Source organism: Coenobita brevimanus, chromosome 98 (genome assembly GCF_032717465.1).
Source record: "Coenobita brevimanus isolate Jiangsu-jjx chromosome 98, ASM3271746v2, whole genome shotgun sequence".
NCBI classification, from domain to species: Eukaryota; Metazoa; Arthropoda; class Malacostraca; order Decapoda; family Coenobitidae; genus Coenobita; species Coenobita brevimanus.
The window spans coordinates 14,108,240-14,135,927 of record NC_137051.1 but is presented as its reverse complement, the minus strand read 5'-3'; the positions used below and the strand labels follow the sequence as shown (position 1 = coordinate 14,135,927).

The 27,688-nt window shown below is 42.1% G+C and overlaps 1 protein-coding gene across 3 annotated transcripts in view; it reads left to right on the top strand.

Moving 5' to 3' along the window:
* Ubqn (ubiquilin) overlaps positions 1–27,688 on the top strand; it is a 109,564-nt gene extending 81,876 nt beyond the window's left edge. The window contains exons 9-10 of one of the 3 annotated variants that reach the window (XM_080283674.1): positions 10,890–10,992; positions 24,865–27,688. In XM_080283674.1, coding sequence (XP_080139800.1) covers positions 10,890–10,992; positions 24,865–24,938 — 177 coding nt within the window. In that variant the 3' untranslated portion in view covers positions 24,939–27,688. Of the gene's footprint in view, positions 1–10,889; positions 10,993–13,838; positions 13,999–24,864 lie in introns of those variants that run through there. The other 2 variants (XM_080283675.1, XM_080283676.1) reach the window with 2 other exon arrangements.

The following is a 27,688-nucleotide window of genomic DNA, read 5'->3' as shown; positions in this document are numbered from 1 at the left end:
GTCACGTCCTTCCCTGCGCTCGTCCTCGTCCTCGAGAACAACCATCACCTCGTCCAGGAACTTCCGACGGTACAGGCGCTTTGTTGCCACGATCACTCCTTGGTCCATGGGTTGAATGAGAGCAGTCGTATTAGGTGGCAGAAACATGCACCTAATACGGCCATTCTCAGCAACTAAGTCCTTGTCGCACGGGTGGGCAGGTGCATTGTCGAGGAGAAGGAGAGCCTTTACCTGGTCGCGAGGAATTCCCAGTGTCTTCGTCTGGTACTGGATGACCTCCTTGACGAAGTGACGGTGAAACCAGTCTTTGAAAATCACAGCTGTGAACCATGCTTTCAAAGAATGGTACCATACGACAGGAAGGACATCCATCACCCCACAAAGGCACCGAGGCTGCTTTGCACGGCCAACAATAACGGGCTCAAGCCAGTGCATGCCGTTAGCATTGGCACAACACAAAGCAGATATCCGTTCCTTAGAAAGCTTGCGGCCAGGTACACGCTTCTCCGTCTCATCGGCTAGAGTGTTCGTTGGCACCGAGCGATAGAATAGGCCAGTTTCGTCAGCGTTATAGACTTGACTGAGAGTGAGGCCCTCCCTGTCGATCAAGCCTTTCACCTTGTGCCGAAACTCGTCCATTCCATCCTCGTTAGCGTCCAATGCTTCGCCATGTGCTTTACGGTTAGTAAGGCCATGTCGCAACTTGAACGCGAAGAGCCAACCCTTGGATGCCTTGAAGTCTAGGGCATCGTGAAGCCTTGCAAACTTCTCAGCAGCAGCCTTCAGCTCCGTTCCACGTACCATCACACCAGCTGCACGTTGCTGTCGATACCAAATCAACGTGGAGCGGTCGATTTCTGCATACTTGGGGGTAAACATAACCTTCCTCTCCACATTGTGTTTGCTTCTCGACGAGAAGTCAGCCGTGTACTGCATGAGCTTGTCTCGGGAACGCTTGATATCGAACAAAGTCGACCGGGCCAGGTTGAACTCGTGGAGAATGCGTGAAGAAGACCAACCCGCATCAACTTTCTCCAATATCTCCCGTTTCTTCTCCAGAGTCAACACCACTCTCTTCCTCTTCTCAGGAGGCAGGGCCATCATCACACACACTAAGAGGAGGGCAGAGAGCAGCAGGAGGCCTTGCAGCAAGTACGGCACCACCACAAAAGCGAGCACGTGGACAGCCATGGCGAAGAGCGTAGGTCCAGTCGCGGTGAGAGACAGGCGGGAAGTGGGGAGGATGCAGCGGCGCTCTATCGGACGTCGGAGGAATGACGAACCAAAACAATGCTCTCACGCGGCGCGCGCGGCAAGTTCAAATTACGGACGGCAATTTTTTTTTTTTTTTTTTTTTTTTTTTTTTTTTTTTTTGATCCCAGGACGATAAGATTTGGTTAGTGGGGATGTTCGGTTATTGGGCGTCCGGATATTAGAGTGATTACTGTGTGTGTGTCTAAAGACACCCAGGACAATGTGTGTACATACGATCTCACCGACTGGACACATCAGTGCATACTGCATTCTAACCTAACCTGACTGATTAGTTTTGCCCCCTAATAATCCCCATAAAAATTTTAATCGCCAAGGATTGCCACTAAGCCTCTTGAAAGTCATTACCAATCAAGCAACAAATTTAAATGTAAACAGCACGTGAATAATGGCCCCCCAGCATCATGCATATTTTGCCAGGAATCACTTTCGGCACTCATTAACCCCAGCACTCCGGTTGACATGTATAACTCACAATTTTTGGTGCGGAGCAACGCCGCTTGACGTATATGGCCGCAAGTGTCTTCCCACCATCCTTTGAACTTTTAACTTATTCCTACTCATTGACGGGACCATCTGGAAATGTGAGGATACTTTCATTTGAAAGAGGAAGAGTTGTTGAGTCTTATTTATCTTTAATTTTTTCTCTAGCTGTTATAGTTTGGCAGATACAGTATTAGGGTTTGAAGTAAGGGTATTTTTTCAAAAAGACAGAAATCACCCATAGGGAGGAGCGTGCGACCTTGGAAAACCCCTAGCGTGTAGGGGTTAAATTGCCCGAATGTAAACACACGATTTATTGATCTATGATGCAGTCGGGATAGCTTTTCCAATGGCCTTTCTTTGTCATTTTAGTTACTGTTCTGGTTGCTGAGCTCTGTTATTTTCTTCTCTCTTATTTTCTAACATTTACTTAGAAATTCCTTTGTATTTTCAAAGTGTTTTCCCATAAACAGCCAGAATGTAAACACATGATTTATATCGATCGATGACGTGATCGGGATAGCCTTTTCAACAGTTCCTCTTTATGTCGTTTTAGCTACTGTTCTGGTTGCATAGCTCCTTTATCTTCTTCTCTCTTTTCCAAAATTTATTTAAAAACTTCTTTGTATTTTCAGAGCATTTTCCCTTGAACAACCTGAATTTTAACACATGATATATTGATGTCACAGTTTTCATCAATGCATGAAACATTTACTTTGTAAAGCCTTCATAATTATTATATTTATTTAAAATTCTATCTATCTATCTATCTATTGCCAGACGCCTCAATCCTGTTCGGGGTGGCCACAAACAAATCGCCTCGACGTCGCCCTGTCCCCCGCCATTTCACTGCCCCGCTCCCAACCCACACCCCCCTCTCTCATATACCTCTCCATCCCATCCCTCCATCTCATCCTCAGCCTCCCCCTCCCTCTTCCCCCTCCACCTCACTCACATACACTCTCTTCATCAGTCTTTCACCCTCCATCCTCTCCACATGGCCAAACCACCTCAGTGTATTCCTCCTAACGCTTCCTATCACATCGACATCCACACCACAAAGCTCCTTTATATCCTCATTTGTCAGCCTGTCTCTCCATGTGACTCCACAGGCTCCTCTTAAATAACTCATTTCCACTGCTCTCACTCTTGACTTGTGTCCTTCCAACAACGTCCAAGCTTCACTTCCATACGTTAAGAGTTGTTATCACAATACTGTCATGTAGTAACTTTTTCACTTCCATGCTCACTTCCCTGCTTCTTATCACTGCTTTCAAGGAACCAGTAACCTTTCTTCTCTGCTGTACCCTTTCAAGCACTTCACCCTCCAAACCTCCATCCTTACTCATCACACTACCCAAGTACTTAAACGTACTCACATTTTCCAATTCCTCACCATCTAACCTCGCTGTACATTCACTGACTTCACCTCTCTCAAAGACCATACTTTACTCTTCCCTACATTCACCTTTAGATTCCGTTTCTTACACACTCTCCCAAACTCATCCACCAAGCCTTGCAGCTCTCCTTCGTCTTCACTCAACAACACAATATCAGCTGCAAACAACAGCACAGGGAGTTTCCAAACACTACCCTCTCTCACCAGGGCTACTCCAACATCCACTACCCTACCTTGTACCTCTTTTATTACCCCATCCATGTACAGATTGAATAACCATGGAGACATAACACATCCCTGTTTCAACCCAACCTTCAAAGAGAAAAATTCTCTCGGTTCACCATCCACACGCACTGCAGCCTTAGCACCATCATACATACTTTTCACAGCATTCACCAACTTCCCATCTACTCCATATATTCTTAATACTGTACTTTCCACAATCCTTGTCTATCCACCCTGTCATATGCCTTCTCCAAATCCATGAAAGCCGCATACAACTTCTTTCCCTTTTCTAGAAACTTTTCCACTAAAGATCTAAGAATGAATATCTCATCTACACAACCTTTTCCCTTCCTAAAGCCTCCCTGTTCTTCTCCAACTAATTCCTCTGTTCTTCCTCTAACTGTGTCAATAAGTATCCTACCATACATTTTTCCTATTATACTAAGAAGACAAATGCCCCTATGATTACCACACACTTCTTTTCCCCCTTTTCCTTTGTACAAGGGAACTATTATACCTGACTTCCAATCCTCCGGGACTCTACCTTCCTCCCAGGCCAATCTGCACATTTTCCACATCCATTCTACAACTATCTATCCCCCATACTTCAGCATTTCACCACACACTCCATCAGTTCCTGCGGCTTTCCCCAATTTCACTTTCTTCATTGCTTCCACAACTTCTATCCTACTGATTTCTTCCTGTCTTCTCACCTCCCTCCTTCTCCCAGCCATTCCCCAGCCACTTATACTCACATTACTTCCATCGTCTATGTTCAACAATTCCTTAAAGTGTTCTCTCCATCAGTTCACTTTTTCTCCCTTCTCCACTAGTAATCTACCATTTTTATCTTTCACTCCCCTGCTAACTTCACTTCCACCCTGTCTTACTCTTTTCACCTCTTTCCAGATATCTTAGATGTTCAGTGGTCAAACGTGAAATATTCTTTGTTGAGTTGTCTAGTTGTCCACGCTGTTTTGTACCGCATCTGATGGGTGAGAATCTGTACCCCAAATTATAGTGTTCATTCCGCCTATGGCTAAGACACATTAATTTGAGTCTAAGAACAGTTTATAAATCAACCTAAACACATCATCAAAATCAGTTTTAAAAAATCAAGACCCATCACAAAACCGGGGATAGGCCTACGATAGCCAGGGTCGGGTGGTATTTCTACCCCTATCACTGTTCTGGGGTATTGCATCTAGGGGTTTCATAAATCAAGGTTTTCCTCTAATAGAAAGAAACCTAAATTTATGTTTAAGTGTATACCTCATACTGAACTGCACTGCATGCAATATACTGAGCAGTGATGTTTTGAAGTGCAATACTTTATTGGATAGAATAAGATTTTTTTCTATACACCTGGCCTTCCACATTCGCGGATTCAACTTTTGCGGGGTTCGAACATTCGCAGATGGTTCCCCTGTGGAGCCAAGATTTTGTCTGCGGCTGCAAATTGTTGCCGTGCGAATGCTTGCGGGTGATTTCACGCCAATACAGGCCAGCACCAAACCACCGTGCTCCCACGCTCCTCTGTCTCCCTCTCAGTCTATGTCCTGCCACTGTTTCAGTTGTTTCGCTGCCTATACATTGCCACACCAGACCTCCCTTGATCTCAGTATTGTCCCCAATAATTGTGCTCTCAAATGTTCAAAGGTAAGAAGTGCATTGCTTAGTACTGTACAGGCATACCCAGTGAAAACTTATTTGTTATTAAACTTTTTTTATACACTTGATCTGTTACTATTTATGATAATTCATGCTGCTTTCGGGTCCCAGTTATGGGTTATTAGGTACAGTATGTGCACATTTGCTCACAAGGGGTGATTTGTGGCTATAGAGGCATTTTTGAGGGGGGCGCCAAACATTCCCGGAAATTCCACTTTTGCGGGGGTCTGTGTCCCCTAGCTCCTGTGAATGTGGAGGGCCTACTGTTTTTACTTTACAGTGAAAGCTCGACTATCCAGGTTCGGATTATCCAGGTTTCGGTATATCTGGACCGTGACCGAATGGTTCAGTGGTACGGTAATACATAAAATTATCAGTATGATAGCTCCAGTTTAAACAGCAAGCATCCGGTTGCTAGTGAGCAAGCCATGGGTAAATGAGCCTAAATCAACCCCTCACCCACACCCCCTGCTCACAACTCTGTCACAAGGGTGGTGGGATGGAGTTTTGTGAGGTAACTGATAACCTAACCTAGCTTAATTACCTAATCGAACCTAACCTAACCAGGGTTCCAGTTGGGAAATTGGGAAATGAAATCCACCTTTGAGCACATCAAGTTTCTTCCATTTTGCCAGAAACAATCATAGGTATTGCTTAAGGAATGTGATGATAATGAGGGAGGAAATCTTTCGGCAAGAAAAGGTAATTTACCACCCTCAAAATAGTCAGAAAAATGTAGAAAACCAACTAGAGGAATATGAATTGAATTTGTAAGGTCTTTAGGCTGTATGCATAGACATAAATTTATGGGTTTCGCAATTTTAGGGGACGAAATGGAACAAAAATGCTAATCAGAAAAGAAATTACTAGTTCATCCCACATGTTCTCATAAGTTAGCATTCGGTCCACATTCTTTGTTCGATATTGCACTTCCCGACACATTTTGGATCGACTGAGCATACAGTTACTTCTGCTCCTTAAAGTTAGGTGTACATTTACTGCTTATTCTTTTGTTTGTTCCTATTGGTATGTGTGAAGAGAGAGTACCGATACAAACAATAATATATTCGATTAACCCCTTCATAGCCTCCGGCCTTGAACAACACTTTACTGTACTGGTGTCAGTGACGTTGAATTAGGGCGAGCTCTAAAAAACTGTGAACCAGCATGAGAAAACAAAGGTCACTGGTATGTTTACATGACCCTACTGTACCATTCCAAGCAGTCAGGCAGTCACTTCATCCCAGACGTTTTCGCCGGTGTTTACATGCTATTGTTACATGCGCCCTAATTTTATTAATTCTTTCACGAATCATAGCAAATGACAGGATGGGTTTTGGGGGGGGGGAAGAAAAAAAGCCAGGTGCACCAGACAAGTTTTTTCACATCTGTTAAAAAAAGAAATTGCTAGAACTTTGAAAAAATAGTCCCGAGGCCAGCCATGGGAGCATGCAAATTTCTGAACTCACGGCCATTGAGGGGGCTAAACATACATTTTACTTGAGCAGTAAAAGCACCTTACTAAATCAGTTCTTCCAGATAGTCTGTTATATTTTTCTGATTATTTCTGGGTTGGTAAATAAACATTTCTTGTTAAATCTGTTTCCCTCTTGTTTTTAGCTGTTCTTCTGTGACATGTCATTTGATTCGTTAATGTAATGGTGGAAGGGACTGTTCTAACGTAATTGTTTAACTAAATATGGCTTAACCTAGCTTAACTGTACCTGATATATTTAACCTAACCTCCAGTTGGAAAATTTGAAAATGAACTCCACCTTTGAGTATATTGAGTTTCTTCCATTGCACTGGAAACAGTCATAGGTATGGCTTAAGGAATGTGAAGATAATAACGGGGAGGAAATTTTTGAGTAAGAAAAAGTAATTTACCAATCTGAAAATAGTACGAAAAATACAGAAGCAAATGGGAGGAATATGAATTGAATTGGTGAATCTTTTTGCTGCTTAAAGTGTACATTTACCGGAAAATAATTCAAAGAGTACTTGCATTTTGTTTCCGCTGCACCCTTTTATGCCAGATATCCTGGATAATCAGGCTATCTCTGTATTTGCGAGTACGTGATATGAAGTGTATTTGTGAACTGAAGTACAAATAATGTAAGTTGTGGAGAGCATAAGTAATATTTCCATGATTCCTGCAAAGCGTTAAAAAAAAAAAGTGTGCATACCTCATACTCAACAGTACTGTGTTGAATATGCTGAACAGTGATTTTTTTCAAGTGCAATAAACTGTAATTGTGATATGAAGAACAGTATAAGTGCTGCTGAACGTAAGTTTTAGGGTAAGTATCATAACTGATGCCTGAAGAAAATAAAGAAAAGCATACAGCGTAAATTTTCCCACACACAAATGGGGGCATAGTGCCAACCCTAATGACGGTGTGTGAGGAAAATTTAAATGAAGTGCGGAAAAGTTCTGGTGTTTGTGAAGGAAGGCCGGACAGTGTTAGAATCACCACTCCATTCAGTGCTGCCAACATTAGCCAAGCTTGCCAAGGCTGCTGCCAGCAGCGCACACTCGGAGACCCCCTCAAAACACCGGAAGCCACTCAACTTCTACTTGTCCTTACTCATCGACGGGACAGCCTAGAGACCTGTGGATGGTTTCGAGAGGAAGAGTTGGTGAGTAATTTGGCATTTTACCTATTTCTCTAACTATTATACTTTTCCAGGTACAGTAATCTTTCCATAATGCGATGTAATACAGCCAAAGGCATGTCCGGAAAGTGGGCTTGTCCAGATAGTGGGCCCCTGCCTCCTGGACTGATCTTTATGGACCCTAACCCAGCCTAACTCTGAAAAACACCTACTTAACTCCCTACCGGTCATGCATAGCATCTATTTGATGCCCTATTCATACAAATAAGGGACAAAAGAGTGAAATAAATGCAAAGGAACCAGAGAATGAGGTTTTAGAGGTGAGTATGGAAAATACAGTATACTATTTAACATTATTCTGGGTACTTACAACAAGTCAGTGGCCATCACAATGAACAACCTGCCTCCTCTCAGACTCTGACAGTAAAAAGGTGCACCTGAGCCACCTACAGTAATCAAGTCTTGCACTGCACTTAATCATTTGCATTCTGATAATTTCTTAACACTGTGCATTCTTTTCTCACTTGCGCTCTGTTGTACTTTCGTGTAACCAGTGTTGCACTCAGGATTCTAATTTCTTAACACTGCACATTCTTTTCTCACTTGTGCTGTATTGTACTTTCATGTAATCAGTGTTGCACTCTGAATTCTAATTTCTTAACACTGCGCGTTGTTCTTTATATTGCACAACACTCTAAATTCCCGTGTGGTCTTGTGGCTAGTTTTTGCAGTTTATTCACTGTCAGAGTCCGAGAATAGGTGATGCAGGTGGCCGAGGGGCACATTGCTGGGATGTGGTGATAGACTACCCACTGCAGACGGCTCTGAAGAGAGGCGCAATCTCTTGTCCAGTGGCGACTCCACCATGGCTGCTGTGCTAGGCTGTGGCTCGGAGATGGAAGGCCTGTCTTGGGGAGGCAGTGGTGTGGAGCCAGGGCTGGGCACGGCAGGGGTAACAGGCCTGAAAAAACTGTCAGTGGTTGAATGACGCAAGGAACGACGATTCTGGCAATTGATGATGCGCTGCCTGAAAACGTGCACTTCCTCCACAAGTCCCAAGGGCCCCATCTCCCTGTCGCAGTCCAGGTGTTCCAGGTAGTCAAGAACGAACCCGATGTGCTCCTGTAGTGCGCTCAGCTTGGGGATGGCTGGAGTAGTGGCACGCTGAGAGGAGTCCTCATCATCGTCGCCGTCCTCGTCAGATCCTTCAAGCTGGGTACTTGGACCTGCAGCTGAAGATGCAATCTTGATATCAGACATGATCTGATACCCAGGATCACCCTCGTCATCATCCAGCCACTCATGCACTTTGTCCACGTAAACATTGTCGCCAGCCGCACGAAGACGTGCATGGAAGTCATCCACGTCAAAACCCAGAAAATCGTGCACCACATCAGCTCCGAGAAGCAGACGAGACCAACCATTTTCCAGAGTCTTGACAGAGACTCCCCTCCATGCACTGGCCCAGTTGTAGATGGCAGACTTGATGTTGTAGCGGCGAAGGTTTTCCAAAGTCCGCTGGCGTCTCGTGTCCCGTCCCTCCCTGCGCTCGTCCTCGTCCTCGAGAACAACCATCACCTCATCCAGGAACTTCCGATGGAACAGCCTCTTCGTTGCCACGATCACACCTTGGTCCATTGGTTGGATGAGAGCCGTCGTATTAGGTGGCAGAAACGTGCACCTAATGTGGCCATTTTCAGCCACCAACTCTTTGTCGGACGGATGCGCAGTGCATTGTCCAGGAGAAGGAGGGCCATTACCTGGTCGTGCGGGATTCCCAGTGTGTTCTTCTGGTAATGGATGACCTCCTTGATGAAGTGGCGATGAAACCAGTCTTTGAAGATCTTGCCTGTGAACCAAGCTTTCACAGAATGGTACCAAACGACAGAAAGGACATCCATCACCCCACGAAGACACCAAGGCTGCTTTGCACAGCCAACAATATCAGGCTTGAGCCGGTGCATGCTGTTAGCATTAGCACAACACAAAGCAGATATCTGTTGCTTGCAAAGCTTGTGGCCAGGTACTCGCTTCTCCATCTCCTCGGCTAGAGTGTTCATTGGCATTGAGCAATAGAATAGACTAGTTTCATCAGTGTTGTAGACTTGACCAAGAGTGAGGCCCTCCCTGTCGATCAAGCCCTTCACCTTCTGCCGAAACTCCTCTACTCCCTCCTTGTTGGCATCCAGAGCTTACCTATGGGCCTGACAGCTGGTAAGTCCACTCTGTAACTTGAAAGTGAAAAGCCAACCCTCGGATGCTTTGAAGTCTGGGATGTCGTGGAACCTTGTGAACTTCTCAACAGCAGCCTTTAAATCTGCACTATGCATCAGCACACCAGTAGCACGTTGTTGACAATACAAAATCAGCGTGGAGTGGTCGATTTCTGCAAACCGGGAAGTGAACATAAGCTTCCTCTCCACTTTGTGTTTAGTCTTCCATGTGAAGTTAACCGTGTACTGGGTAAGCTTGTCCCGGGATTTCTTGATATCAAACAATGTAGAGCAGGCCGGGTTGAATTCACAGAGGATGCGTGACATCGACCATCCCGTGTCCACCTTGTCCAATATCTCCCTTTTCTTCTCCAGAGTCAGAACCACTCGTTTCCTCTTCTTGGGCGGCAGCGCCATCGTCACACACACGAAGAAGAGGCAGGAGAGGAACAGCAGAGCCTGCAGCAGGTAGGACACCACCACAAAAATGAGCACGTGGGCAGCTGTGGTGACGAGCTTGGATCCACAATGAAGGATGGGCAGGAAATGGGGAGGAAGCAGTGTCACCCTGCCGGACGTTGGCGGAAGTATGTGGCAAAACACAGCTGGTCTGCGCCGCATGCTAAGTTCAAATTACGGAGGGGGGGGGGGGATTCCGATTTTAAAAAAATTTTAACTTTTTTTGGGCAATTTGGGGGTTACAAAGTCCTGGGCCCAAAGTGTCCAGATAGTGGGCGTCCGGATAGTAGAGGGATTATTGTATTAAGGTTTGAAAAAGAGCTACTTTGCCCGGAATACCTGTAATGAGAGCACACCCACCTCAAAATTTGCCAGGTGTCTGGGGGTTAGTGGACATTGCTCTTTATACCTGAGGGAAGTTTAGTGGGCTTTGTTGTGCCTCTTAAATCCAGAATCCATTATACCAGGGTCTCTTATAGTGAGGGTGTACTGTATATCCATTTGTTTTATTTGCTTATTTATTTTATTGTATATTTTTTTCTCCCCACCAGTCACAAGCCCTTGGAGGTGTGGGCAACCCAGAACAACAATATGCCTCTCAACTGGAGCAACTGTCAGCCATGGGATTCATCAACCGTGAAGCCAACCTTCAGGGTGAGTATGTGTTTTTCATTGTAGTCATGTAAATCCATATTTGTTTATGTACCTAGTTGACCAAGGAGTGTACCACATGAAGTATGGATGCTTTCTTTCAGGGAAAAGTAGTGTCACTGAGTTCAGATGAAGCTGCAGTAAAAGTCCAGTTATTCGGTGGCGGAATATTCGGTAGATCCGATATTTGGGCAGTTTTGAGAAATAGCCCCATTTACAAAAGTCTTTGATTGTTTGGCAGATATTCCAAATCATGCCGGCTGTCCAGGATGTGTTATCTTTCTGTGACTTGTAGGCCTACTGTGTCATTTCATTTGTATATGTTCACTAATTTCTATAGTTTTCAGATTCAGGTATAATACTGGTATTGTATTGATTACAGTATTGTACAGTATCATACAGTACAGTAACCCCCCAAATTAGCGAGGGTTACATTCCAAACCCCCTTGCTAATTCTTGTTGCCCTTCTGAAAATGGCATTTACCAGTAATTGCATAGCCTATGAACCACTGATGCTGTAATGCATTACCCATAAATGTTTCTTGTTAAATCTGTTTCCCTGTTGTGTTTAGCTGTTTGGCTGTGAAAAGTCTTGTTTGATTCATCAGCGTAATGGCGGATGGGACTGTCCAAAGTGTTTAACTAAACCTAATCTACCCTTGTTTAATTGTACCAAACAATTTAACCAAACCTAACCTAACCTACAGTTGGAAAATTGGGAAACGAAATCCATCTTTGAGTACATAGAGTAAGTTTCTTCTACTGCTCCGGAAACAAACAATTGTAGGATTGGCTTAATGGCCTAACCCCTCAATGGCTGTGGGTTCAGAAATTTGTGTGCACCCCTGCCCAGCCCCAGAACAATTTTTTGAGTTCTAAAATCAATTTATTTTTTTTAAAGATGCGAAGAGAATCATTTGACACACCTAGCTTAGCTTCCTAAACTCATCTTGTGATTCGCTGTGATAAATTCATGAAATTACAGTGCATGTGCCATATGGGCAAAAACATCTGAGACTAAGTGACCGCCTGATTGCTTGGGATGGTAGCGTAGTCATGCAAACATGTCGGTGACCTTTATTCCCTTCCCATAATTGTTCGCATTTTTTTATAGCTCGCGCTAACTAGACGTCACTGACACTGGTATTGTAAAGGGTTGTTCAACGCTGGGGGTTATTAAAGGGATAATGGAATACAGTAATCCCTCCACTATCTGATGTAATAGAGCCAAAGGCATGTCCGGAAAGTGGTCCCGTCCGGAAAGTGGGCACCTGCCTGCTGGACTGGTACTTAAAGACCCTAATCCAGCCTAACTTTGAAAGCCACCTAAATAGCTCCCAACCGGACATGCATAGCAACCATTTAAACCTATTTAAGACCCTATTCACACCAATAATGGACATAAAGCATGAAATAAATGAAAAGGAACCAAAGAATGAGGAATTAGAAGTGACTACCTCAGCCAGGTACTTACAGCACGTCTGTGGCCACCTTCTTAAGGCTTTGGCAGTGGTGAAAATGCTCTTGAAGCACGTACAGTAATCCAGTGTTGTGCTGCACTTACAGTAATTCTTTGCGCAGTGAGTTATAATTATTTAACACTGCACATTGTTAATTGCACCATGCCAGTTTCAACTGCCAGTTGCACTCCACAGTTAATCCTTTGCACTCTAAATTCTAATTTCTTAACACTGCTGAACACTGTAAATTCCCGTGTGGTCTGCTGGCGAGGTATTGCAGTTTATTCACTGTTTATTCACAAAAAAAACGAGCACGTGCGGCATCCACTGTGATAAGCATCCACTCGCGATCGAAGTTAAGCAGTAACTGTTGGATTGTTGGTGACGGGGAAACAGAGTTGCCAGATCGCAACAGCCACATTTCTAAACTCCTCAGTTTTCATTACCAAATTTAACTTTTCATTACCAAATTCGTAAAGCTAGCATTTATTCTTCACTAATTATATATACAAGTGGAAATACATGTTAACACTCTCCTTATAATTAACTGCATGTTGATTATTTTCACACTATGTAGGCTAGCAAATTAATCATAGAGAGCAGACAATCCACCATCTCCATCCTGTGTATCCTCATACATGTGAAAAATCCATTTGGTAATGCATTATTCTGATTCATTACCAAACGAATTTTTCATTACCAAATTGGCCCACATTTGGTAATGAAAAATACCAAATGGCAACCCTGACAGGAGAGGGGTTAGTGGGGAGGAAGGAAGGGGTGAAGGGGCCATGATGTAAACTGCTGTTTGGCGCTGCGCAGCATTTTCAAATTACGGGAGAGAAAAAAATCGTTTTCTTGGAGGGTTTTTTTTTTTTTTTTTTTTTTTTTTTTTTTTTTTTGGGATCTGAAGGTCCAGGTCCACAATGTCTGGTATGTGGGGTGTCCGGAAAGTGGGCGTCCGGATAGTATAGGGATTACTGTACATTACTGTTTGTATCAATACTCTCTTTTTCACATATACACACAAAAGTGAATAAAAGAATGAGCACTAAATGTACATTTAACTTCCAGCAGAAAGATCTTGCCAGTTCAATTCATATTCCTCCAGTTCATTTTCTGTGTTTTTCCAACAAATTTTTTATAAAGAAATTGCTAATGAGTGAAATTGTTAATTATGAGTTTGGCAATTATGGGGTTTTACTGTATATAGTACTCTGTATTTTTAACAATACATGCAGTGATGAAAGTGTTCACCAATACATTCAAGGTACTGCGTAGGTAGGTAATATTCCAAATCATCTCGGCAGTCCTGGAAGTGTTATCTGTGTCCTATAGGCCTACTGTGTCATTACACCTGTATATGTTTGTTAATTTATATATTTTCAGATTAGGTAAAGAAAAAAGCCATTTGTAGTCAACAGGTACTGATCGTAAAACGAAAAAGCGGTGCTGACTCTCCGACGAATCAAATGGGACCAGAAGACATTAGAGGTGTACTTGACTCGTTACTGGTTGATAGCTGCCTTGAGACCAGGGCTGGTGGGCTAGCAATGAAGTTTCCCTCAGCAGAGGCCAAAGGTGAAGCGGTTGGAGTACTGAATAATAATTTGGGTCTGATGGCACTATTGTGGATCAGAGCCAAAGAAAATGCTGCCCCCAAAATGACCGTGACGGGCCTTTCCTCCTCCTTGGACAACTCTGACATCATCTCAAGCATTCTGAATAAAAACAATAAAATTAAGTTGGTCATTGATTGACGTTGTACCCTCAACCTTCTCTTCATGAGAACAAGGAATGACGCTAAAACCTTTGTCTTGAAGTTGTCCCCAGAGATGAGGTCCTTCGTTGTAGAACAGGGCAACTATATCTATGTGGATTTTATAAGATGCTGGGCTTTTGACAGATTCTGGGTTAGACAGTGTCATCACTGTCAGGGTTTTGGTCATACATCTGAGAGGTGTTCTAGGAAAACTGATGAACCTAAATGTGTTTTTTGTGCAGGAGCCCATATATTTAAGGATTGTAATAATAGAAATTCTCCCAAATGCATCAGCAGCTCTTCCTTAACCCACCCTGTACCCAAAACTTACGATACAAGTTGCAACTTTTTTTCTTGCTCAGTACCCATGACGTATATATATGGTTTGCAGTTGCAAGATCCATCATTTGCACATTTTTCGTATTTCGCGCGTGATTTTTGATGCGTATACGCATGATACCTTCCTCTACCCGCCACCATTGTGTGCTTGCGAGAATATCACGCTCACTACAATAGGCATATCAGTATGCGATAATATTGCGCACACCATATTAGTAAGTCCTATCAATATGTGATAACTGTTATAGAATGTTGAAGATGGTATAATGATTGCAGAAAAGTAAGTTGAGAAATAGAATGTAAGTTGAAACAACAGTCTCATTGAGTCAATTGTGCAAGAAATTGGCGATTTTCAGGTGTTCCGATAATGAACCTACGCTTATATCGCCTATATTTTCTTGAAAACCAATATTTTTTTGCACTACATGTAAATTTTTACCAAATAAATGTATATTTATGTATTCTGGGTGGTTTTGAATAGTTACCTCTATCATAGAAAACATGGCACTTGCACCGCGCCTCAACAGAGTACGAGACCAGGTGCATGGAGGCTCACCTGTTCCGACCACATATAAGCATAGGTGAAAATTTTCTTGATGATTTTCCATCGTTTCTCACCAAAAGCGGAGGTTTGAGCCCTCCAAAAAACAAGTCATTGTCGGGTAGTAGTAGTAGTAGTAGTTGTTCCCTAGGCAGTCTGGCCGAACAGCCCCGAGTCCCTTAGGAAGGCCATGGCCGAGACCGGGCTTTCCCACAGAGCTCTCAAAAAGTGTATGTTGTGTTGTTGGCGTAGGTGATTGTGTGCAATGCAGTCTTTCATAATGTGCTTAATAGTATGGGGTGCTGTGTTGCATCCTGGACAGGCATCAGCAACGAAGTCATCCAGCCTCTTCCGGTAGCTTAAGAGGGCTGGATGGTGCCCACATCTCAGCCTGGTCAGGTGGACCCTGTCCTCACGAGGAAGATAGGATTCAGAAGGGTGGATGTCAGGAGGCCGTGCATACAGCTGTGTGTTGTCTGTAAGTGACTGAATGGAGCGGCAAGTGATCTGAGTGTGGATATGCTTCTGGAAGTTGGTCTGTGGTGGGCGAGGGGGGAGAGTTGACAGTATTTGTGTATGGTATCATGTACTGGGTGTTGTTTTGATGTTCCTTGGTGTGGGTGGATGTGCTGCCATGTACTGTAGTGGATGTTGTGGGTTTGTGGAGGCTGCAGCAAGAAACTGGGTGCCTCTCATGTCTAGGTGATCCTTGACCTTGAGGACTTAGGTTTCTTGATGTAGGTGGTCTGTGGGTGTAGTAGCTGTGCAGCCTGTGACTATTTTTAGGGCCTTGTTCTGTATGGTCTGTAGAGTGTTTTAGTGTGTTTTGGTGAGGTTAGAAGCCCAGGCAGGGCGTGCATAATTCATCATTGAACATATGTATTGTTTGTATACTGTGGTGGTGTTTTCTTTGTTGTGTCCGAATGTTGTATGGGCAAGTGACTTCAAAGCATTGAGTCTTGGTGTTATTTTATTTTTAATGTTTGTGATGTGTTGTTTGAATGACATTGATGTATTTTATGTTACACCAAGGATTTTGTGTGTGTGTGTGTGTGTGTGTGTGTGGTAGTGGAGTGTTGTTTATGGTGAGGTGTGGGATGTGACTGTGTTCTGCTGTCCAGTTTGTGAGAAGAGTAACTGTAGATTTGGCTGGGGCTATTTTGAGGCTGTTTGTGGTGAACCATTCGTGTAGTGTGTTGAGGTAAAGTTGAATGATGTGTGCAGCTGTGTTTGAGTTTTGGTGTGTACATGTAAGTGTTATATCATCTGCATAGGAAGCTATGTGTATCTGTGGTGTGTGGGGTGTGGGTATGTCGTGCATGTATAGATTAAAGAGTGTAGGGGACAAAACAGATCCTTGGGGGACGCCGTTTGTGAAGTTTCTGATGTTAGAAGACTGACCGGCAAATGTTACGTGTGCACATCTGCCTGCTAAGTAGTTTGCCAGCCATCTTTTTGTGTTATTGTGCATGTTTGTGTTGAGTATTTTGTTTGTGAGGTTGTGGCGGGGGATGGCATCAAAAGCTTTGCTAATGTCTAGTGTGACTAGGAGTGTTCTGTAAGGTGGCCTAGCTGAATTCATGCCATCGAAAACTCTCTGTGTAAGGTCTATAAGAAGGGTGTTTGTGGAGTGAAGTGACCTAAAGCCATGTTGTGACTGGGCTAGGGGAATGTGAGGTGTGACTAGTTTTAGTATCAGCCGTTCAGTGACTTTAGAGGGGGTGCAGAGGAGTGGGATGGGCCGATGTGAGGAGGTTAACGTGGGGTCTTTGTTGGGTTTAGGGATAGTGATGATATTGCCATGCTTCCAGATGTTGGGTATTATGTTGTGTGAGTAGCTGTAGTTTGATATGTTGGTGAGTGCTTGTATGCCTTGTGGTCCTATGTGTTTAAGGTGAATGTTGCTTATGTTGTCTGGTCCACAGGCAGATGAGTGCTTGAGGTTGTTAATGATGTGCTTTGTCTGGTTGTAAGTGAAAGGTGCGTAGTCTGGGTCTGTGGGGAACTGTCTCTTACGTCTGATGATACGTCAGTCTCCCGGATGGGGGGTTAGATGGCTGACTTGTGAAAAGTGATTTATGAGAGTGTTTGCTTGTTGTTTGGTTGAGGGTATGGTGTCTGGTGTTGTGATGGCAGCGTGTGATTGTGTGGTGTTGCTGTTGGAAAGTGTGATGCTGTTTAGTGTTTTGTAGAGTTTGCTGATGTTTGTTTTGTGGTCAAGTGTTTGGAGGTAATTTTTCCAGTTTAGTGTTTGCTGTTCTGATATTTTACTGTTTATTTGAGTGTTGAGTTCTTGTATTTGTTGTATGGTTTCAGGTGTATGGGGTGTTGGGGAGTGTCGCAGTGTGTCCCGTTGTCTGATGAGGCCTTGAATTTCTGGTGTGAAGTTGGGGTTGTGTCTCTTTCTTTTGCCTCTAGGGATGTGTCTTTTGTCTGCGTTTTGTATGATTGTATTGAAAGTGTGCACAGCGGTGTTGATGTTTGTGATGGGTGTACTGTTTAGTGTTTTGAAATGTTGTTCTGTTTTGGCTCTCTTATAATTAGTGTATGTGTGTTTGTGGCCAGCTGGGGTGATTCTGGTTTTGGTAGTGATGATGATTGGGAGGTGATCAGAACCTAAGGTTTTGACCACTCTCCATGATGTAGTGGGAGCGAGGTTTGGGGAGCAGAAGGTGATGTCTGGAGATGATGGGAGGAAGAGGGCTTGGTGTGGGATATGGGTATGTTGGTCTAGACTGTTTAGTATGAAAAGATGATCTGTCTGGGATTGTAGTACCAGCCCTCTGTCTGTGTCAAGGTTGTTGACATCCCAGGCCAACGACTTGGCATTGAAATCACCACCCAGGATGATGTTGGGTATGTTAGTGATGTGGTGTATCTGTGGAGAGTAATTGTGTGGTACTGTGGGGGACGATTGGGGGGAATGTATGTGTTAACGATTGTTATGTGTGATTTGTTACCAGTGCATATTTTAATTGATTGTATTTCTGTTGTGGTGTCATGTGGGGGGAGAAGTGACTTTGTGTGTGCACTGGTATCTGCAAAGTTGATGGATTTGTGTACCAGGGTGATGAGTCCTCCGCCACCGCCATCAGCCCGGTCTTGTCGAATGGTGGTGAAGTTAGGAAATGTCGGTGTTTTTTGTGCTCTGTGTAGTTTTGTTTCTTGTAAGATGGCAATGTGTATGTTCTGTTGTTTGATGAATTGTGTGAGTTCATGTATTATGGTGTTTATGCCATCTATGTTTAATTGAAGGATGTTTATGTTGTGTGTGTGATGTGTGTCGGTTGCTGCAGCACGGGGGGAGGTGGTGTGGGTGGAGGGGAAGGGGTAGGAGGAGGTTGTGATGGGCGTAAGGGTTGAGGTGGATTAGGATGGGTTGGAATGGGAGTAGTTGGGGGACTGGATGGTGTGGGAAGGTTCAGTGGGTTTGGCTGTGGAGGTGTGAAGGAAGTAGGAGTAGGATTGGAAGGGGGGTTGATGGGTGGGGGGAAGGAGCATAAGGAGCAGGTCCAGGTGTTTGTGTAATGTGTCCTGGATGCAAGTGTTGTGCAGGTGTAATGGGTCCAGTTCTTGCAGGAGTTGCATTGAACTGAACCCTTTGTCTGTCGGCTCGACATGATAGGTTTTGAGCATGTTGGACATATGTATTTGTTGGTGGATCCTGGATTGCTCTCAATGTCCCCGGCTAGAAGAAGTCGTCGAGAAATGGCAGCCGGGGAGTCATTTCTCAGTGTAGGAAAAACGGTGTTGTTGTGTGTGTTGTGTTGGGAGATGTGGTACTTGCCCGGGCGACCGAAGCCACTCCCAGGTACTTGATCCCCGTGAGGGGCCGGAGGGGTTTGTGGTGGTTTGGCCCCCATGCTGTCCTTCTCTTCTCTTCGAGAGCCTCGGGGGGGTAGACCCACAGCGAAGACGCCACTGCTGCAGGTCCATTTGTAGGGTTTTGGGGGTAGGTTGTGTAATAAATTAGTGGGTACGGGGCAGGTTAAGACATCAAGAAGCTATCACTAATTCACAGTCGGTTGCCCATTTTGCATCGTATAGAGACTGTCCAGTTATGATTTCTCATAGGAATAGAGTGATTGAAAACACCAATTTCGACCATTCAAAAAATTGACTACGTCCCTTTTGAACCAGTTAAGGATGGGTCTTTTAAATGTTCGTTCCATCTGTAATAAGATAGACCATATTAATGAAGCTTTAAACCAGCACAAACTCGACATTTTGTGCTTGATTGAAACCTGGTTGTATGAGTCTGATGTTAATAGTATTCGTAGTGCTTTACCTAAGACACATTCTATTATAAGCATTCCCAGGCCTGGTGCTGACTATCCGGGAGGTGGTGTAGCACTCATCTACTCGGCAGCACTAGCAAATGTTTCTCTCATAGACTCAGACCTGACCCCATCTTCATTTGAATTTATGGAAGTATTATTAAATTTCCATCAGAATACCAATAGAATTGTAATAGTGTATTGACCAGGTCATCTGGACACTAATCAAGGTTTTGTGGAGGAGTTTGGGCAGTTTCTTGAAGTGTTTTCTCGTAAATCTGGAGGACTTCCTGTTTGCGGTGATTTCAGTAATTGAGTTGACAGTCTGCAGAATTGATCACCCAGTATAATTTTTTCAATCATGTGAGTGATGCAACTCATGTCTCAAGATGTCCTTGACTTGATCGTGTCCCCCATTGGTTGCAGGCCTTCGTCTGATGTGGAGGTCAACTCAGTTGACCCCCTCATCTCTGACCATGCTCTGATCACTTTTAGTTTTGATATCCCAAAATCCCATTCCTATACAAAGGTCATCAGGTTCAGAATAACAGGAACATTGACCACCAAATAGATGTCTTGAAATTGGTAAGCTTTTAAACTACAGTGATTCTTCATATCTTTCCTCTGATGATTTGGTTTATATATATATATGACAATGAGCATAGGTTAATTTTTGACTATTATTGTCCTGAGGAGGCAGTAAAAACAATCATTGTATGTGATAATTCTCCGTCGTATGGTCCATCCATTTATGCATTGTGTAGACAGCGTAGAAAGGCAGAACATGAGTGGTGCTTGCAACTACCGAATTAACTCGTTTGCAGTATGTTTTTGCGAGAAAAGCAGTAGTTCACACCATAAAACCCCAAAAGGCAAGGTATTATCAAAATAAAGTTGATTCATGTGGTGGTGATAAAAAAAAAAAAAAAAATGCAGTTGTGAACAGTTTGACTGGTCAGAGAAATGTTATTGTTAAACCATCTTCTGTATCTGATGCCCAGTTGGCTTCTGATTTTTTTTCATTTTTTACAATAAAGATGTCTCGTATAAGAAATGATTTAGACGACAGTTCATCTAGTGAATTGTACTCAGTTGACTTCCAATCACAGTGCTCAGGAGGTCATTTGCTTTCAACATTTCATCCACTGAATGTAAATAAAGTCAAATGTTACATCAGAGAAGTTAACATTTTGCCCACTCGATCAATGTAACTTGTCTCAACTGCCTGTATACGAGCATGCAGCAGGCTTTATCTGCAGCATAATAAATAGATGCTTCTTTGTAATTTTGTGCAGTTTGAGAAACGGGCTTTGCCTCGGCCCCTAATCAAGAAACCTGGCCTTGATGTTGAGACAGTGACAAATTATCATCCCTTCTCTAACCTGTCTTTCTTATCCAAGATTATTGAGTGGGCCATACGTGATCAACTCTCACCATTACTGGAACATAACAGAGTTGTCCTGTTGTTTAGTCAGCATACAGAAAATACCATTCAACTGAAACTGCATTAACAAGGATTGATAGTGACTTGGTGGCAAACACCTGTAATGGGATGTCCCCTCTCCTAGTTCTGGCTAGTTCAGTTGGATCTGTCTTCAGCTTTTGATACAGTAGATCATAAACTGTTGTTGAATGATCTGTATTTTTATGGCATTTGTGATAGTGCTTTTTTGCTCCTCAAGTCGTATTTGTCGGACAGATTTCAGAGATTGTGATTGTTGTTAACACCAGCTCAGATTCTACTCCCCTTCTGTTCAGAGCCCCTCAAGAATCAGTTTTGGGTCCATTTCTGTTCACAGTCTACATGAGTAGGTTATCGTCTTTACTTGATGCTCACGACGTGTCCTATCATTTTTGTGCTGATGACATTCAGCTCTGTGTTAAGGTGTCAGATATTTAATAATACCAAGATTAAGCTTGAATCTCTAATGTCTGATGTTAATATTTGGATGGCAAGGAGGAAACTTAAACTGAGTGATGGTAACACTGAGATCGCCATCATCAGAGGAAACAAAGGGGTGATGACACTGGCTTTGACCTTTGGTGTGTCGCTGCTTCGTCCAGTCAGTTCTGTTCGAAATCTGGGTGCTTATTTTAATTCAAAGTTGAAATACAAAGAACATATTAATCAAGTACTGTAGTCAGAGGGTGCAACTTGCATATCAGAAAGTTGTACTCTGTGAGAAAATTCCTGAATAGACATTGCATCCTAACATTGGTCCATGCAGTGGTCTTGTCTCTTGTCGATTATTGCAGTTCACTGTGGATTGGTCTTCCAAATAATAGTCTAGCAAAAGTTCAGTCTTTGTTGACCAAGGCAGCAAGACTTATCATTGGTTTCCCCCTGAGAACCTCGACCACTCCGTTCCTGATTGAGCTGCATTGGTTACCAGTACAGGCAAGAATCGAATTTAAACTGTCTTATTACATTCAAAGCTAGTTTAACGAACCGAAGTATCATGCTGAATTGTTAAAACTTCAAATGGCATGCCTAGGTGTGATGTTACGTAATGAAGATGATTCCTTGCATCCTGATGAGCCTGGAGCCATTCACCAGTTATTTCTCTGATCATTCTTTTGTGTATAGAGCCCCTAGATTATATAATAGATTGCCATTGTCCATGAGACAATTCTCTTCTGTTGAATCCTTTAAGAGACAGTGAAAAGCCTTTCTATTTTCAAAATGCTACGACATGAAGAGAGGTACTGTGATGGATAATTATAGGGTTTAATTATTGCCACTTTCATATTTTTTTTATTGATGAAGTTTGTATTGTATATGAGAGATGTCAGAGTTCATGTAATTGTAAAACTCATGTATACGTGTCTCAGTGCTACTGAATACCCTATGGAAGAACTGGTGCTTTTGAGAAACAAAAGACCAGATTATTATTATTATTATTATTATTATTATTATTATTGTTATTATTATTATTAATGATGATGATGATTATTATTATTATTACTGTATTGATTACATTATTGTACAGTATCATACAGTATACAGTACTTATTCCAAACACATTTGTAATAATACAAGTAGTGATGACAGTGTTCACTATAATACATATAAGGTACTGAGTGGGTAGGTTTTTCAATTATATGGCAAACGCGGTTGCTCAGCATTGGCCCAGTCCCATAGATGCCGAATAATTGGACTTTTACCGTACTTGTTATATATAACACCTGCCAGATAGTCATTCTTTCAGCTGTACAGACACACATTTATAGTCAAGTTAATTATGGGGTGTCAGACCATTGTCATAAGCTTTTCTGTGCAACCAGTTGAAAATCATGTCAGTTCCTAACCTCATCAGCATCCTTTTTTTTCACATAGTTACATTATCCATCCACCTTCTTCTTGACCATCTAAACACATTTTCTAATTTCTTGTTTACAGATTTCTGAACTCTGCATATTTCTGTCACTGTGTTTCTCATGCAGTTAACTGTACACTCCACATATTAATCGACAGTACCATTTCCACTGCTATTACTCTTGGATGTTCCACGTTCATACTACATCAGAGCATTAATGTGGTCACTGACACACCTTCAAAATCAGACCTTTGTTTTGCATTTTTCCTTCCCATGCTGTTCCACTCTTAACTTCTTTTGTACATTTACCCCACATTACTGTTTCTATACTGAGTTACTGTCAGGCATTAAAGTTCCCTGACCGTTTCACTACATCTGCTTCACTATTAACCCGCTCCATCCCGACCACTTTTCCACCACTGACTCCCCCCAATCCCGACCATTTTAGGAAAAAAATTTTTTTGGCTCAAACCTTCTCTTTTGGTGAGAAACATCGAAAATTCATAGAGAAATCGCTCACTTGAGGTTTAAAGTACTCGATACAGGTAGGAGTACCTCCTTACCTTTCTGGGTTTTCAATTAGGCTGGCACCAAAGAAAACGAGTTCTGTGGGAGGATAACTATTTCACACCACTCATAAACGGTACTTATTTATTTACTTGGTACGAATTTATATGTAGTATGAGAGTATATTGGTTTTCAAGCAGTAATATAGGCATTATAAGCATTGTTTCACTCACTAATACCCGACCTTTTTTTGCCACATTACCTGATCATCATTTCTAACTGTTTTTTCCTCTAATGCTATGTAAAGTTTGTCCTCCACATTGTCATTGATTGGGGAATCACTCTGGCCCTGAATTTCATACCGTGGCATGACATGGCTATACTGGCCAGGTCACTGATAACAGGTGAATTGCTGAGACAATGGCATGCAGGGGGGGGAGGAGGTCATGCTGGGTAAGGCATTGTCCCTGCCTGGCATCTTGTAGAGGAAGGTGTCACGTGTATACGTACCAAAAATCACTCGCGAAAATTGAAAATTGTGCAAATTAGGGACCTTGCAATTTTTTCGCGTTTATGTACGTCGACGGGATTGGCAGTGACAAAACATGTGGACGTTAAAGAACGTCGATGGGATGCCGCGGGTTAAGGCATGTCCATCATTTTTCACCTTAACAGTTTATATAAAAGAAACCATCTGTGGGTAGAGAATTACACTAAGCTTCATCAAGCTTTGTAATTTTAATCAGCAGAGGAAAGTGAGAAGTAAATGAGGTGAAATATTAAGTTAATTTTTGTTTCTGACTGTACTTGTAATAAAGATGTCTCTCACCATTCACTATTATGCATTACACTGATAGTTACCTTCCTGCTAAGTGACCATCATTTTACACTTTTCTGCATTTACTTTCAAATTTTGTTGGTCACAGATATTGATCAAAATCTGAACCCCTTTGCAAAGGTTGTGTTCACTGTTATCATATATAAGATTTGAGATGTTGGGCACTCTGCTCTTCACCATTAATCACCCTCTTTCCATAAATGGAGTTTGAATCTCTTAGAAACCCAACTATGTTGATCATAAATAGCCATGGATACATCACATTCTTTGCCTTCCTCAGTACTGAAACTGAACCATCACTTAGACATCATCCTACTATTACATCATGCTTCGTTACCATCATAAGAACTCTTTAGCACTCAGCAATTTTTGTTTTGCATAGTGCTTTAAACTGCCCATAATCCATCACAGTCAGCCCTGTCATACACATTTTCCAATGCACAAATGCCATAAATACATTACTATAGTTCTTCTTCCATGCATTCTTCCACAATCTATCTTACTGCAGATATTTGGTCCACATATTCCCTACCACTCCTAAAGCCACCTTGGTCATTGCTCACCGGATATTATGAAATATTTCTTATCCTCTGTGATTATTCAACCATATGCCTTTCCTGCAATGCTTAGCAGACTTATTCCATGATAATATTGCTGTTTCATAGAAAAAATGGAGGAGGAATGATATTTTGATGAATGATTTAGTGACATACACATCACCACGAACCGGGAACACCTGACATACAAAGATAAAAGGCATCTTTAGAAATTGTTTTAGGTATCGTATTTTTTGGCTTGGCTGCAAAACCTGAAACCGACCCTTACCTCTTCCAGCCCTGATTGCGACATTTGGTGATGTGAATGCAGCAGTGGAAAGACTTCTGGCCAGACCAGACCCTCAAAGCTAAGACCACGCCCACATCCCCCCCCCTCCCTCATCACCACCGCTCTACCCTCAAGCCTCTTTCTCTGTGTGGGTTGTTCAGTAGGCAGGAAAAGTATCGACATCCTTGGAGCATACTGTATAATTGTTGGTCAACTTGCAAAGCACTTGAAATACTGATTGTCTATTTCTTCCCTGTTTTTTTTGTGCTTGTGCAATAGTGGTTCAGTCTTCATGTGTCTGCTGTGTCTTGCAGTGAATGGCTGTTTTTAGTAGTAACTGAATGCCTGAAACATTTGTTATTGATTGTAATATTTTCTTCTTTATCAGTTTTGAGCTCCGTGTATTGTGATGCATTTTTTTTCAGCCAACTGTTCATGTAACTTGACTACCTAGGACTATACATTTTTATGCTCTTTAGTGGGTTATCTCTTTTGTTTGCTTCCTGTGTCTGGGGAGGACTGTACGTAATTTAGTGAGGCCATGTTCAGATCACAATGTTGTGCAAATTTCTAGAACTGCTTACAAGGGGAAAGAAACATGCCTGTTTCTCGCCCAGGTGTTTGAAATAATAATAATTTTCATGACCAGTTGTACTCTCATAATTCCTTACCAGGTAGATGAACATAGATATCAAAACTGTTATGAGAGGTGCAGGCATATCTATGAATGAGTGCAGAATCTACACATACTTGTGACAAGTTGCCCCTATCAAGTTGGTGGCATTGGATTGTGATAACATTATTACTACATATACATTATTACTACTATATTTGTAGGTTACTTTGGTCTGCTAGAAGTCTAATGAAAAATTTTATTATTGCATTTGTTTAAGCTAGGGAAATAAAATGTTATACTAGCAGCATTTAGAACCACAAGCCTGTCTAATTTTTATTTAGTTACTGATGGACCGAGCCTCATCGAGTTGCTTGTCTCAGCTGTTGTACTTCATAGTGTGTTATGCAGTCATAGTGTATTTAGCTGTGTATGGCAGACTCATCCACAGATTTATGTGCAATTATAAAAAAGATATAGTGCATCTTTTCTATGCTTCTTTGCTCTGTTTTTGGTGAAACAGAATTATTACATCACAGTCAAGCCCCACACAGAGTATTTCCTGTCCTGTATTCCAGTTTACTCTGAACTTCCACATTACTTTCACCCCTTGATGTTGCTTCAGGTTCATGTGGATGTGAAACTGGACGACTGCAGGCTGACGTTGCCCTTCTCCTGCAGGTCACCATCCTCATTTTGGGGGCTAGGGAGGAAGCTAAGGGACACTTTTATGTATAACTGGCCTGTGGAGCCACCCAGTTAATTCGGTCTCATGTGAAGGCATCACTTTCCAGCACCACTTTCACCTCATGCATGGCATTTTGGATTTCCTCCTTGATTCAGTACAATACCTCTTTCCAGTGTTTTGTCACATATTTCCTCTTGTTGACATTTATTTCTTTTCCTCATTATCATGTTTTCTTCATTATTTTCTTAATATTTTCAGCTCTGAATTTGTTGTTTTTCTCCCAATTATGTTTTTATCGTAACTATAGTTGTTGGCCTAAGAAACATTACATTTTGCACATTTATAATTCATAATAGGGGAAGTGGCTCCTTATGTATGATAATCTAAAAATCATGTAGATTTCATCAACAGTTGGTTGTTAGTCCTTTGTGGAATGATTAAGACTAGCTAGAGTAGATTACGCAGTCAGAATTTAGGCATGATGGGAAGGCATTAATTAGTCATACCTCTGCAGAACACCTCATATTCACTATACTGTACATTACTTTTTCACTTAAAAAGGTTTCTGAAGGGTCTTTTCCAAATTATGCAATAGACCATATATGCATGTAATTAAAAATAATTTGTAAAAAAAATATGTTCCATGGTTATATAAGTATTGTTCATGACCCTGTAGATCATTTGCCCTTCAGATCTCGTAAACACGACTTGAACATGTATAGTAGAGCTGTCTGCCCATATCAGGTGCATGTAAGCTGGCTGCCACAATACACACATACACACAAATAATAATTTATGAAAGCCAGTCATTCCCACTGGTCTTCTTTGTTACCCTGGATATGAATGTTATTTACAGGATGATACATGGATATTATGTGTAGACATCAGTATTTTTTCTTTACAGTGAATACATTTTCATTGGGGAACATTGGTTATTTTTAACACAACAAAATCTTGTAATGGCACCAGAAGTTATGGTAATGGGTTACATATTCAAAATTTATTTTGAAGACTCACCTGAGGGAAACCATGCAGCCACCAGATCTTGCTGTTTCTGAACATTACTTTGTCATTGATGCACACAGAGTCATTGACGCATATACACATTATATACAGATTTTAGTGGTCAGTCAAGGTGTGTAGATGAAAGTTTTCCTAGAGGAAACTTGTGTACAGTATACAATGCAGGCGCCCCCTTGGCTGTTTCATTGAAATGCAGTTTGTGGTTTAAGGCAGGAATGAAGAGAATTATACCCCTCAAGATATAGGCATATATTTTTCACATCAGTATGTATTAGTACCTTATATATATATTCAGTGTGACTTGTGAGTGTTGTGAGATGTGTTGGGATGCATCTGTGAGCAATTGAGCAATATACTGTACTAAGTTTATATGTCAGATTCCTTGTTTTGGGTCATGTCAGGTTGCAGATATAATTAACCTAAATAATATTCACTTCAAGGTTTGAAAACAAGGAAATATTTATATTAGTTCGTACTGGCATGAAAATAAAATGACTATTTGCTCCTTA